Source organism: Prosopis cineraria, unplaced genomic scaffold (genome assembly GCF_029017545.1).
Source record: "Prosopis cineraria cultivar Desert tree isolate PC_DT_omini unplaced genomic scaffold, ASM2901754v1 PC10, whole genome shotgun sequence".
Lineage (NCBI taxonomy): Eukaryota > Viridiplantae > Streptophyta > Magnoliopsida > Fabales > Fabaceae > Prosopis > Prosopis cineraria.
The window spans coordinates 18,882,972-18,898,490 of NW_026555341.1; the positions used below are offsets into that span (position 1 = coordinate 18,882,972).

At 35.4% G+C, this 15,519-nt stretch overlaps 1 protein-coding gene across 1 annotated transcript; it reads left to right on the forward strand.

Moving 5' to 3' along the window:
* The first annotated feature begins 966 nt into the window (after positions 1–966).
* LOC129322478 (splicing factor U2AF-associated protein 2-like) lies at positions 967–14,439 on the forward strand. Its single transcript, XM_054968790.1, is given in 16 exon segments — positions 967–1,036; positions 1,265–1,345; positions 1,901–2,011; positions 2,337–2,471; positions 2,588–2,793; positions 3,389–3,619; positions 3,747–3,839; positions 3,916–3,954; positions 4,374–4,428; positions 4,431–4,462; positions 4,538–4,640; positions 4,786–4,866; positions 10,525–10,601; positions 11,663–11,743; positions 12,905–12,996; positions 13,963–14,439. Coding segments are annotated over 16 exon segments (1,611 nt in total). The 3' UTR covers positions 14,087–14,439.
* Positions 14,440–15,519: the final 1,080 nt, after the last annotated feature.

The window sequence follows — 15,519 nt, forward strand, 5'->3', positions numbered from 1 at the left end:
ATTTTCACCTAGGAAAAAGAATTTTACCTTTAAATGTTAGGGAATGTGAGATTATATGAATACATAATAACATACTTGAAAGCAAACCCGGAAAGTTTGAAACTTGGCATACTTACATGAGGGAGAAAAATAAATGGATAGCTCCGCATGGTGAAGGATTTTATCTTCCTTTGATAGAAATGCTGCCCTCTCCCGGACCACAACACCCTTCCCTACTGGATTTAAAGAAATAATAAAATTTAAGGTAATAGTCAATAGGCCTTCATGAAGGCTCGGTAAGGATAAAAGCAAGCTGGCAAGTTGAAGTTTTTCCTCTAAACCTCCTTTAACTTTGGTTTGACTTGGAGGTGTGGTTTCTTTCAAGTTTCAACCCTGGACTGCTGGTTTTGGCGTTGAGGTTGCTGGTTGTTTGTGGATTTGTGGATTTCTTTGGATTAGATTATCACTATTATTATTTGTTTTATTTATAAACTTCTTGGCCTGTGTTTTCTTCAATTATTTTGCTGTCTTTTATTTGTAGAACAATTTCTGGGATACTTGATGCCCTTTTTGAGTTGCACAAATAAAATTTCAAGATAGTTCATAGAATTACATTTTAAATTTATTCAAATAGTACTATGAACACCCTTATCATTTCCTATATAAGTTTGAGTAATGATTGCTGATATGCATACATTATATTTATGATGTTACTGCTGACTGTTGTACAAGTATTTATTTTTGCTTTTGCATGGAAATAAATTTTACTATTGCTATTAAAAGTAATTATATTGCAGAAGCCAAGTGCACCCAAAGGATTGGGATTTGGTCCCTTTAATATTCCGCCAGCTTCATGGTAAATTGCCCGAAATTGTTCCTCGCCTTCCCAAACTTGTAGACTTGTGAACTGCATGAAGAAAAATGGTAGAGGAATGTTCAATTTCTATTTGTGGACTGCCTTTATATTTTGAAAGACTATTTAAAAGCATGTGTTTGATAGCTTTATCCAGCGAAATTCCAGTTGAGGAAATTGTAGATTCTGTAATATTGATGCAATGTTTTTTGTATATCCAGTGAAAATTGTTAAGGATTTTTTCATAATTTTATATGATTAAATTTTTAACTTCAATTGACTGCTACGGGATTTGATGGGACAGAATTACTGGGTACAGAAGAAACTGTGATTTTTTTAAAAATCCAGGGAAATTTTAATGTAAAAGATAAAAAATATAGTAAACTGGATACTCACTTTTGACTGCAGAAGCTCAGAAATTGACAATTTAAGGTTATTATTATGTCTTCTCAAATGGATATGAGAGCCCCCACCATCAGCAGCAACAACAGCCGCTACAGCTGCAACCTACTGGTAAATATGATTTGTTGTATCTTCATTTGATTTTATTTTACAATGATGTACTCTGATGGGGTAAATATGACTTTGGCTAGTGAGATAAGGCTTCTTCTTGTTGTTGACCAACTAGTGCAAAAGAGTACAACAGCAACAACAACAATAACAAGTTGCCTTATCCCACTAAGTTGGTCAACAAAAAAAAAATGAAGCATAAGTAGTGAGGGATGAGCCAACCAGCCTGGACTAGTCAATTTTCTGTGCATAATAACTCTTAATGACTTAGTGCCTGTTTGGCTACCAGTTTTGAAATGCTAAAAATCGTTTTTCCATTTTGACATGTTTGGTTAAGATTTCTTTGAAGCAAAGCACATTTGCAAAAGAAAAAATTTCTTCCTTCCACTACGTTTTACTTTTGGCAAACTAACTTTTGTAACTAGAAGTCCCTTTAAAAAACAAACATGCCCTTATTCCTTGGCTTTTGATGAGTATTTGAATGATTATAATTTGTCTAGAAAGAGTCTTACTTAATTCATTTGATAATTTCATGATTTTTGCAAGTTGGTTTCACAGGTGGAGAGCACCATTTTGGTGTGAACTCTGAAACCATTGCTGAGGTGGGATGGTATGTTCTTGGAGAAAATCAGCAGCAGGTGGGCCCATATGCTATCTCAGAGCTGTGCGGTGAGTTTTGGCATCACTTTTATGGACTATTACTAATCTACACGTGTCTAATCCCTGCAAAGTGGTGGTTATAGTAACATTAGTGGATTGTGTTATTAGTGTTTTGAAGTCCAGGAGAAGGAAGTTGAAGAAGGCCCTTTAGTCTAGCAACTGTTTTTGTGGTTTCTTATTCTTGCTTTTGTTGTCACTCCACAAAATTATCGATACCTATGTTCTCATTTCTTGAATTTCAGTTCTTCCATAAGTGAATAGCTCGATTTCAGACTTTCAGGACAGTTGTTGCATGTTGATATCTCTATTTAGCTTTTTTACTTCGCCTGGACAGAGCATTTCTTAAATGGATACCTTTCGGAAAACACACTTGTATGGTCAGAAGGAAGAACTGAATGGCAGCCATTGTCCTCAGTTCCTGAGTTGTGGACAAGAATTTACTCACAGGGATCTGATTATTCAGCTGCAGGTAATTCTTATTCTTATTCTCTATCTCTCTATTTTCTTTTTATTACCTTACTTTGTTCAATCAATCATGGATTTTACTAAGTGACGTACTTTTAATGTCAACCCATGATAATCAAGAGTTTGAGAGATGGCAGAATGAGATAAAGGAAGCAGAAGCACAATTTGAAGGGTCTGAATTTGGATCTGTTTCTGGTGATGTTGGGGCTGAAATTGGAGGTGATTCTGATAGACCTTCCACCCCACCTGAGGGTGAAGAAGAATTTACTGATGACGATGGGACTAAATATAAGTGGAATAAGAATCTTAGGGTTTGGATTCCCCAGGTTGGTGTATCATATCTTTCGTAGCACTTGTCATGGTGATATATTTTTTGATGACATGGGATGTTCTCTATTTTTGCATGAGTAATACCCTTTGCTGAATCTTGGCCTTCAAATTTAGGTTATGTTAAATTTAGCTGGCAAATTCTTGGAACTTGTTGCGCTTTATTGAAAAGGGGGCCCTTTCCTCTAAATCTCTGGGCAACGGCTTCCCTTTGCAATCTTGTATTAATTATCTGAGCGTGTTATTTTAAAATTTGAATTAAGCTGAAGAGAGGTGGCTATCACAAGCTGAGGCCAAGTAATGTGGCACAAAAAATTAGATTGTAGTTTATATTCTTATTTTAACTTGGTTAGTAGTAGTTGTTTTGTTCTTCAAACTTGTTTTATTTCAATCATGTGGTATTTTCTATGTTGTAGTACCCAAAATGTCACCCTTCTAAGCTGAGACCTACATGTTTTGCAATTAATTTTTGTATGCACTTTTCACATGTATGTATTGCAACAGCCGTTTTCATATCAATAATGCCCTTGCATTTGAGCCATGGCAGGGTTGTTGATTCATGAATTTGTCTTTCACTACTTTAACATTTAATAGGAGTACCCATCTGGCAGCAATGATCCTTATGGAGTTGAAGAGATGACTTTCTTGGAGGAAGAGGAAGTTTTCCCCTCGTTAACTGGTTCTGATGCTTCTTTAAAGGATGAAGGTTCAAAACTAAGTAGTTCTATGGCTTCAACAAAGGAAGAAGAAAGTGTTACCGATATGGGAGCTGAAGGAAAGAACGATGGAAAGAGGAAGCTTTCAGATAAGCAAGACGAAAAGAAGGTATTCCACCCTTTTTCATCTTGTGTATTTAAAAAAGCACCCTTTTTTTTTGTGTTGCTTTGAGTTAGAAATGTTTTATGATTTTGGAAACCGAATGATGTCTCTTATGACCTGTGTTCTGTTGCAGGAAGCTAATAAACCGCCTGATAGTTGGTTTGAGTTAAAAGTCAATACACATGTTTATGTCACTGGGTTGCCGGAGGATGTTACCACTGAAGAAGTAAGTCTTAATCATTGTTCTGAACTGCCTTGATTATTTCTTGTTGCAAGAAAGTGGCTTGAGAAATATATTGCAGGTGGTGGAGGTGTTTTCCAAGTGTGGCATTATAAAGGAGGTACTATCTTAATCCTGTGTTATGTTGCTCTCAAGTATTGATGAGCATGGCTTATATTTGTTTAGACATATGTTGCACTCTCGGGGATATTTATACGACAAACTCTATTTACACTACGCATTAACATCCAATTAATGGAAAGTGTGTCTGCAGTGCTTCACAAAATACTGATTAAAATTTGTTTGATGGAAGAGAAAGGAATGTTGACTATCGTGCTTGCCATGTTTTGGTTGCTAGCATCATTTTCATTGTGTCGTATTCTAGGCACATGCTAGCCTATGCTTACAACCAAAAAGTAAGCACATTTGGCTATGCAAATCGCACTAGTTGTCACCACTTACTAGGAGTCCTTAGAGAGGTAGAATGAAAGTGGGTATTATATTTATGTTGGCTTCATGTGAATGTGAGTATTATGATAGGACCCTGAAACCAAAAGGCCTCGAATCAAGCTTTATGTTGATAAAGAGACTGGAAGAAAAAGGGAGATGCATTGGTCACATATCTGAAGGTAACGTTCCTCTTGTTTTGATATGCTTATAACGTACAGTTGTGCATGGTTTTACATTATGTTGGTGTTTACTAGGAACCCTCAGTTGCTTTGGCAATTCAAATATTGGATGGAACTCCTCTTCGCCCTGGTAGCAAGATTCCCATGTCTGTCACCCATGCTAAATTTGAGCAAAAAGGTAGTCATCATTTATTGTTGAATATTTGATGTGATAGTCTCATATTTGCGCACTCACTGACCAGGCATACATATTACATCTAATAAATAGTCTAGTTATTTATTGGGCTTCATTTTGCTTGATGGCTCTTTCTTCAAACTTGCAGGAGAAACATTCATAGCGAAGCAAGTAGATAATAAAAAGAAGAGGAAATTGAAAAGAGTGGAAGAGAAGATGCTTGGCTGGGGTATGTATAGCTTCAGTTTTTGCAAATTGTTAATTTAGTAACTTGTCTGAATTGCTATCTGAACAAAACAGAGGATGTCTCATACGTTATTATTTACGGTGGAGAATGAAACATGGGGGAGGTTGGGAGACATTCCTGCCATTCAATCCCCACGATTGAGCTGAGAAATAAATGAGAAAATAATGTGGATAGAGATCCCAAGATATTAGGGATCATACAATCAGCGATATTTACAGAAATAAATACATGATGAAAATGGAAATGTTTGCAGAATACTATTCCTTATATTCTGCTAACACTATTCAGTTTCTTCATTATTGAAGCCCATTGCTCCTTCTCTGGTTATTTTGCATGAAATCAGGCGGAGATTGTTGGCATGTCAACCCTCCGGGGGGGGTGTCATCCGCTATATTTGTACATTAGAGGAGTCCCAAAAATAACGAGTGAAAAAAAGATTCTGCCTTCTATATCTAGATACTTACAGACCTTCAGTGATATCTAGATATATATGACTTATTCAAAGAATACAAAATAAATAATAAACAACAGAAAAATCTTATGGGTGGTTGTTGTGCTTGTGTACAGGACACCTCAATCCTACAAGCATCAACTTTCTCTTTGATGAAGTAGTGGTCTATCTCCGCATGTTTTGTCCAATCATGATGGATATGACTCTTCACTATTCCAATAGTTGATATTATCACAGAAAACCTGAATTGGGCTTTCAAATTCAATCCTCAACTCTTTCAGAAGTATAAGGTGCTAGATTCCCTCACGTATGTTTTCAACTTCAATCCTCAACTCTTTCAAAAGTGTAAGATGCTAGATTGCCTCACACATGCCAAGTGACTATTGCTTGAAGCTTAGCATCAGTACTGTTGCATGAAACCACAGGTTTCTTTTTGCTTCTCCAAGTCACTAGATTTCCGCACAGAAAGGTGCATTACCTAGTGGTTGACCTTCTTTCCTCAATGTACCTGGCCCACTTCGGAATGCTTGATGATTTTGTATGCTACCTGTCTGGTATTGTGTAAAAGATTGAAAAGCCCTAAGTCATATCGAGCTTTTTAAAGAAACTAAGGTGTAGTAGTGTGAGCACTTTAGGTCATTCTATTCTCAAGGAGCAATCATTTGCAACCAACTCAAGCCAATGATAGACAGATTAAAATTCCAGAATTGAGGTTGGGAGTTTGGGAGAGAAATTAGTTATTTATATTTGATTTTAATATGAAATGAGCGAAGGGAAAGTGTGTAAAATTCAACCAACTGTCAAAGTAGTGTCCCATGATTAGATTCCACCATTTTTATCCTTGTACTTCCTTTCCTTGATTTGGATTCAATTGCCTTCTTCAATTGCTGTGTGAGGCTGTCTCAATTACTATTAAGACCAAATGATAGTGACCACTTAGCATTTACATACAAATCATCCAAGATAGATGCACCAATATGTGATTTAACCCTTGAAGCTAGTCCTAGCTTTTGCCTTGCTTTGTTCATGTTTAATACTTTAAATCGATCTAGATTATGATATTAACTAGAATTTAAGATCTAAACTAAAGTTAATCCCATAGCCAAAGAAAAAGAGATTGAAATGGAAACATATATTCATTCATCAAAATTTTGAAGTATAAACACAAACACTTAGAGTGTGCAACTAGTTCAAGAATTAAATGCACATCCTCTCCTCTTTGGAACATGAATTTCGATCAAGAGGAACAATCTAAAACCTAGAATCATTCATCAATAGCATGGATTGGAGAATTAAAGAAGGAAAAGAAAAGGATTCAAAGCAATTGAGAGCAAGATGAAAGGTTTAGAGGAACCCAAGATGTGGTTTCCTGTTTCCTCTTCCTTGGAAAGCTTCAAGAATCTAGCATTTCATGGTGATTTGATCCTCAGTCTGAGTTGATCTATCTCCAACATGGCTCCCATATCTTCAATATTTGTTTGAGATGAAGAATTGTGGCTAGGAAAGTGTGGGAAAGTGGAGGAAAATGAGAGAAAATTCAGATAAACAAAGTTGAAAATTTTAGAAAAGAGAGGGTAGGTGTGAATTGTAATATGAATTTGTGAAGAATGAGTGAATATGCATTTCTAAACCTCCTTATCAAGTTGTGGTGGAGTAAAATGATGAGAATAGGAAGGGTTTTAGGTGATTAAAACCATAATATCTAAAACCACTTAACAAACTTGGTTAGGAGGTTTAAAAATGAATGTGACTACCATTCAAACTAAGTTAATTTGGATGCACATGTAGTTCTTATAGGATACTCCACACTTGATTAGAACTTGCTAAATACTTCTAAAAAGATGATCAAAGGGTGATGAAGGCTTTGTTGAAATTTTCAATGGTTAGAGTCATTGAAAGTTCCTTGAATCAATCCTTGCATGTGTCATTCTATGATCTTTTTGCTTTCTAGTTTGTCTTTGCAATCCAATTTTTTGGCCATTTAATCTTATTTTAATTTTTTGTTTGCACCTATAATTATTCACACGAGATATCAAAGCATGTGTGTAAAACCATAAAGGGAGAATGACAAAGAGGTCTTTTTATTAATTTAAGTAAGGTCTCAAGTGCTAAATTTTAAAAATTTGCAATTCAATATCTCAATTTTGCATTTGTGTTGTGATGAATTTGAACTTGTTTTTTAAATTTTAACATGATTGAAAAATAAAAAAAAATTTATTTTTCTTGTTAAAATTTGGAATACAAGTGACAAATTCATTACAATGGAGTGGCAAAATTGAAAGATTGAGATGCTAATTCCTAAAATTTGGCACTTGGGACTAACTTGAATTACTTGATCTTTTTGGGACCTCTCTTTCATTCTCCCAATCTTAAATGATAATTTTCAAAATATGACAATTTAGCAGTAATGTCTTATATTGGGAACATTCTAGGATTGATGTCTTTTGATATCTTTTTCTGACCTAGAATAAATTTGAAACTCGAACTTGTTTCTTTGGTTTTAAGAAAACAAAAGATACAAACTAGATGAACATGAATGTAAGCGAGGAGTGTGATCTGGTTCTCACCACCTATAGAGGGACCTTTGGCAGCCTTCGATTGGCCCAACCCTAGAACACTGTCTCCATCGGCAACTTATGTGAGCCACACATGCTGAAGTTTTGTTTGGTATCAGAAGGTGCAAGGTGGTGTGTGGTAGTGCATGCGAGGTTTGGCTTGATGGCAATGCCTTCCTTTGATGGTGTGGCATTTTTGATAAGATTCTGATGTTCTCAGGTTTTGGGGGGTCTCTTCAACTTTTCTTTGTCATGAGCTCCTCGTTCTGTTTGAGCTTTTGGGTCCTTCAGAAAAAGATGCTAGTTTGGGAAAAGATTGGCTCATGGTGGTCCAACGTGTGATGTGATCGTGTTGACTGGTTCTGTTCTCCCTCTTCTCCTTGGCTTTTGCCAAGGTTAAATTTTGGCCCTTTACTTCAAACATTGAGTCTATTAAGTCTTTCAAGCTGTTGGGTTTTAATAGTCTTGCATTAGCCTTCACCTCTTCTTGGAGCCCATTAAGAAACATGCCCATTAGAGTCTCCTCAAATACATCCTCTAGGGTGCTGATAACATCCCATTAAGAAACATGCCCATTAGAGTCTCCTTGGATGCATCCTCTAGGGTGCTGATAACGTCTCAAACTTTTCACTATATTCGAATATAGTCCCCTCCTGTTTCAATGTTGTGATGCGCTGGTGATTGTTAGTCTGAGAACAATGGAATTGCTTAATCACTCTAGCTTTGAAGTCTCTTCAACTTGCCATGGTGCTCGCTTTAGTCCACTAGTACCAATTCAATGCCTTCCCTTCCAATCCTACAACTGTAGCATCCATTTTCTCAGCTTTAGAGATTCCATTGATCGAAAAATGCCTTTCTAGGTGAAAGGTCCATCCTATAGGATCATGACCATCGAATAAAGGCATTTCTAGATGTTAGTCCTTCTGCCCTTCTTTATCTCCTACCTCCTTAACTGTCTCTTTGTGTCGATCTTCACCCTCTCCCTCTTTTTTTGGTGGCAATTCATCAGTATTTGGGTCCCCAGTGTGCTCTTCTATGTTCTCGAGATTTTGTTCTCCTGAGAGTTGTTTGAGGTTAGTGAGAATGTCTTTGTTTTGCTCCTGTAATTGAATGAGTCCTCTGCATTGTGGTTCTCTCCTCACAAGCTACCTCATTAGTTTTCTGTAACTCAGCCACTTTCCTGTCCTATTTAACCCCTGTAAATCATTCACTGATTTCTCCAAGCTCTCTAATCTGGCCTCCATTCGGGTGGTCACCATCCACAGGATCAACCTGCTTTGATACCAAAATTGATGGAACCCAGAAAATATGTCTATTATACTTCATTAACAAGTCAGTTACAGCCTCTTCTGTGGAGAAAAGGAAGAGGAAAATGGATAAATAACTAAGTACATCAGTGAAGGTAGCAGCCACAGCAAACCAGAAGAAACAGAAATAAACGATAGAAGAAACACTCCTTGACATTTGAGAGGTCAGGCGCTCTCCCTCAAAACAAAGCCACTGTCTGAATGATCTTCATTTAGGGACACTAACCTAGATAACATCTTCTGTCTTGTACTCATTGGGCTTTGTGCTTTTGTCTTGATCTGAATCAGAAACCTTATCCTTGTATGGCTTCTTTGGAAGGTTAGTGGGCTTCTTTCTCTGATAAACACGGCCTCCTTGTACATTGGGCTCATCAGAATCTTGTCTAAGTTATCCCTTGTAAGGACTTTATCATCCACTCAGACTATTAAAATGTTAATCTTGCCATATGCGGCTTGTTTAGTAAACAAGGTACGATCACTGGACGCCTTGGCTTACAATAAGCATATCCAAAATTTGAAACTCATCTCCCTAATACTTCTTACAACCTGCCTACAATATTATCTTAGTCTCCTAAAGCATAGTTACACTTGATTGGACCTTGGATATAACATGGTTGACTCACTCTATCTTCCCATTATTGACCATTCCCAAACCTTGAGCATTCTATCTTATAATTTTCAGTTGACATGATTTGTTCACCTGCCTCCCCTTACTCCCTCCATCACACAAGAGTCTCAGGGGACTCCAGTACTTATACCTGACCAAAGTAGGGTCGAGTTCTTGGTTAAAATAAATTTTAATTCACTCATCTAGTTCATGTAACTTACCCAATTTGAATTATTCATATATATTCATATATTTATATGTTGCTGCTGCTGCTGCTGCTATTATTATTATTATTAGTATTTATTGATAAAACTCCTGTTTAGTTAGGAAGCTTTTTACTTGGGAGCTTTTTTGCTATTAGGAAGGAAGTCTTCGCTTAGCTAGGATGCCTATATGGGTTTCATGTTGAAGTAGGCTGCTAATACATTTAGGTTCCTTCCTTATATGTAGCTCTTTGTTTCTTTTGGAAGGAAAGATTGAATAATTATTTTGAAAATTTTCTCAGTTCAAGCTTAAGTTTCTTTATATGAATCTCATTTAATTCTTCACCTTTAACCTGTTATTTCAGTAACTCATCTAAAGAAATCTATTTAACATTTGTTAGTTTTATGATTTATTTATATTTTGTCTGATTTGAGGTTTGAACATGTAAATTTATTATTGATTTTCTTATTTATAATGCAATTCTGATAGTGACATGATTCTTGTACTATTGCTCAGGTGGTCGTGATGATGCAAAAGTTTCAATTCCAGCCACCATCATCCTTCGTTATATGTTCACACCCACGGAATTAAGGGTTGGAGTTACTTTCATATGCTGCTATAATTCTTTATACCATGCAATTAAAAAGAAAAAAAAAAAGCATTATGATGGAACCTTGCTGAATATTGAATGAAAAAGTACAAGAATATGGTTGTAGAAATAAATGAAAGGGGAAAATCCTGTGGTTTATTAATGCTCAAATAAACTGAATAATTGTTACAAGACACTTACTAATTCTGGCCAATACTCTATTTCCCACTTGATCAGTACAAACAATCACAATAACTGAAGTACAGAACACAGGACACGCTTGTAACAGCACACACTCACTGGCATTCGAGAGGCTAGACTCTTCTCACCATACATCAATGCACGAAAAGGCATCTCTCTCCCTTCCTTACCCTGCATGAGACTACTAGTACTCAAAATATGGCCGTCATACAGCCCCTACTCCCAAAACAGGCATCAACACATCACTATACTATGACATACTGTTCCTGATGGCTAGGTTCCAAGAATAAACAGCTGAACCACATAGTGTTCCCCATTAAGCCACTCTTCCTCACTAACTTCCTCTTAAAGGTCTTGGTAAAATCATGAGTTCTATGACATTATTGGTAAAATCAGTGTTTCACCATTGCCATGCTGGAAACTTGCTATATCAGTGACCATACCCTTGCATAGTATGGAATAGGGCTCCTTGATACTCATCTTCCTGATGAAGTGAACTGCTGAAATTTGACATTCCAAAAATCTCTTGCTATTATTGAGTGTTGATGAATGTTTTAGTTTAAATGTAAATGTTCAGATTCCATCTAAGTTGCACCCTATTTTGTTTAGAGAGGAATTGGAGGATTTTGTGGGATTAGTCATTCATTGGGTGACTCTGATGTGTCCATGTAAAGCACTATTGATATTTTTCTGCTTCTCACTATTGATGGTTCACACAGTAATGTTTCTATTACAATTATGCTGGACAGCCGGAGAACCATAACAAATAGGATTTTCGTTTTCCCTTCCCTGTAGACAATTTTGAAGCTTCCATCTTGGTACAGTTACTTCTCATGCTAACATCTGATAATTCCTAATATGCAGGCTGATGAAAATTTACGTTCAGAGCTAGAAGAAGATGTTAAAGGGGAATGTGTGAAGCTTGGCCCTGTGGACTCGGTGAAGGTAATTTATTTTAGGAGCAAACTTAGTTACTTCAACTCATATTATAAAGGTACTTTTGTTCCCATCAAATTAGAACAGGTGGGATTTAACTTGAGGACTAGAACTTAATATAAGCTTAAGTATATCTATTTATTAGTAGAAAATTTATTGACAAAATGAATTGAGATTCTTGTTAAATCTTTCCTTGTACCATTAGCAGTTGAACCGAATTAAAGATTAACCGAGACAAAATTTCTCTAGTTTGAAAAGTAATGGGATGACATTGTTGCAATTGAAACTAAGAAAATGATTGGACGAGGAAAAATGGAGAAGCAGGAGGAGAAGGAGCTTGCTTGTTGGGTAATTTTTTGAGGACGGGAATGTCAAAGGATTTTCTAGAAACCTTATCCAAAATACCCCAAAATCCTGTGCTATATATTTTTTAATTCCCCCTTTGGAGGAAAATGGATGGTAAATTATTATTATTATTATTTTTTTATCATCTGCCACTCAATTTTTTAAAATTTTCATTGCCAAGATATTTAGTCTGCATAATTATTCTTTTAACTAAATAGTTGTAAATATATATTATAATCATGTACTTTTATTAAATTTTGTTTTCCTTGTGACTTTAGCATCCAAAGAAGGGGATATTTAAGTAATCATTTAATACTCTTTTTATTTGTTCTCTCTTGGATTCTATCCCTTCTCAAATGTACTATTCAACCATTAATACATCTAAAGACATCTATTTCTTGTATTAGTAAATAGTAATTTTCAAATGACAGGGTTCTGACAGCTAGTAGAAGGCATGATGAAATGTTCTGATCTAGAAATTACTAATTAAATTCAGTCAGTAGTTTATTGGATAAAGAATATGTTAAATAAAGGATGAAAAAACTGAGCGGGCAATCTATCTTTCCTTATTCAAATAAGAGGCTAAGTACACAGGAATAGAGAAGGAGAGAGGGAGATGGCATACAATCTCTCCACAAAAGGAAAAAATATAAAAGATATTAAGCCTATAATCTCTAAGATGCTGATCAAGATTGCATACAATCCCTCTGTTTACCTACCGTTTGGTCGTACATGAATTCTTTTAATTTATTAACGAATAAAAAGTACCATTCTTTCTTTGGGTTTCCTTTTCCTTGCTCGAGTTAATGATGATTTTGCCTGCAGATTTGTGAGAATCATCCTCAGGGTGTTGTTTTAGTGAAATTCAAGGATAGGAAGGATGCTCAGAAGTGCATAGAATTGATGAATGGGAGATGGTAATTTGATCATTACCATTTTTTTTTTGGAGAAAGTTTCGTAACATCTTTGAGCAGCATAGTCTACTTGGACATGATGGCTCCCTTGGTTGATCATCCACTGTTAGACATTTTGATGGAAATTATATTTGATTTAATTTAGGGTTTATTAAGATTTGATTTAGCATTTAGGGTTTAATATTATTTCTTTAGTATTTTGGATTTATTTTAATTTTTAGTATTAGCTCAAATAAAATAAGATATCTAGACTAGTTAGATACGTTATCCTTATTTTTAATATTATGATTTGATTTTGATTTTGATTTTGATTTGTTGTTGTTATTTTTATTATTTCCGGGGCTCTATAAATATCTCTAGGGTTCTTTATTTGTATTCAGTTTTGACATAAGCATAACAATTATATAGTTTTCTCTTTCTCCTCCTCTCTCTCTTCCCTCTCTTCTGCCCTTCATCTATTATGGAAGTCAACATTAGGAAAAGTAAAATTTTATATGTATACCAATGATGGGGTAGAATTGTCTAAAAGTGATTTTTAGATAGTTTAGAAATTTTATAAAGAGATTTATTTTGTTAAGATTTTATAAAAAGCAAACATTTTTTTCTGTTTGGTTATGATAAAAAAAAGTAATTATTAGTTAGTTATTTTAAATTTTTTGATACTTATCTTGATTTCTGTTGTATAAAAATGATTTCTTATTTATTTATTTTAAAATTTTATGATATCTTCTTGTATTCCACATTTTTTAAAACATTTTATCATTTATTGTATCATCATGAACATGCAAAATCATTTTTTTTCCCCAAAAAATAAGATAGAAAACAGATTCTGACTATCAGTTCTATAATTTCTTCATTTTTGCAATTGCCCATGTCTTCCTGATCTCGTTCAATTCTCACCTCTCTCTCATCTTTTTTAACTTGTTTCTTATTCATTGTGTCATTCTTTTCCTCGTTTCTTATTGTCAGGTTTGGCGGAAGACAGATACATGCCAGTGAGGATGATGGTTCAGTTGATCATACCGCTATCCGGGATTACGATGAAGATGCCATGCGACTGGAGCAGTTTGGCGCAGAACTTGAAGCTGACTGAGTTTAATTCGCTTGATCTGATTTTTACCTTAGTAACTCCTTATTCGAGCGAGACTTCCTGAGATCTTGACTTTTCACTTTGGTATTAATCTATTGGATTAGTCAGAGTTGTAGCTTCCAGTTCTTATTTTCTCAACTTTATCTACTTTTCTGTGTAACATGGGTTTTCAATCGGCAGGTTCATGCCACATTTACACTCATTTGCACACTGACAAATGTGTGCTATATTGCTAGCAGGATTTTTATTTTTGCTGTTCTCAAAGAAGGTACAGAACTTTGTATATAGCGGGCGCTTTCTTTGGGCACGGTGATGTCAAAAGAAGCATTTGAGGCTCATGTTTAATTGTTTTCAAATTAATTTTCTTTAAACCAGTACAATTTTGACAACATAACTAAATTTCACAAATGTTGGAGTTTATTTAGAGTGAAATATTTTGATTTTTGTATTTCATCTGAAGTATAGAGCTGCATCACTGCTACAGGGTGTCATTGATGCGTGCAGATAAACTGGACAAAAGCTATTTGATGGAGTCCGAATCTTGTTTGTGTTCCTGCCATTTGTTATGGGATGATTGAGGAGGATAACTGATTAATCGATTTTTTTTCAGAGACAACGTGTAGTACTTTACGTATTAGTGACTTGCCTTTCTATTTCTTAAAAAAAAAAAAAAAGCGTGGGAGATAATGTATATTTTTTTGTTTTGGATAACGAGGATATTTGCAAGAAAAAGAGAACTTCAAGCTAAAGTTTCAACAAATAGCAGAAAGCTGGAGTTCAACTGTGTTGCATCCAATGATGTGTTTTTTTGAACATTTTCAATGGAGATGTCTTCTGTGATGGAATTTTGTGGCGAGTTTAGTTTGTATCCTCCATTGCAAGTGAGGATGAGAGATCTTAAGTAAGAAGAATCTCCCAAATGTTCCACCATGATATTCTTAATCCAATAGCACTGGATGCAAGGATTCACGAATTATTCTGCTGGTGAAGTTGGAGAACTTACAAAAAAGGGCAAGCGATCCTAATGATTAAGGTAGATATTGACAGAACAGAGAATTCTTCTATTTATGAAATTTTTGCAGCCTTACTTCACATTTTTGAAATCTCATATCTAAGTAATTAGATTCAGAATGTTGCTTTGCATGTTGTCGAATCAAAGGATTTGTAGATTATCTAGAAGCATTGCCAGGGGGTGTCCATTTACAAACTTCCTTGAGAAATTTGAAATTGTTTTGGAACTAACGCACAATCTATGTGGAAGAGAGCTAGTGACCTTCATGTAAGGCCTCATTCCCTTTCTGCTTAATGAGATGAAGTAAAGTAGATATACCTTCCAATATGTGAAGTTGGTTATCACGACACAGATTCTTGGAGGTTGGTTGAAGCCAATGGAGAAAATCTTAAATTCTGGTGATTGTGGATCTGATAGAAAAAGA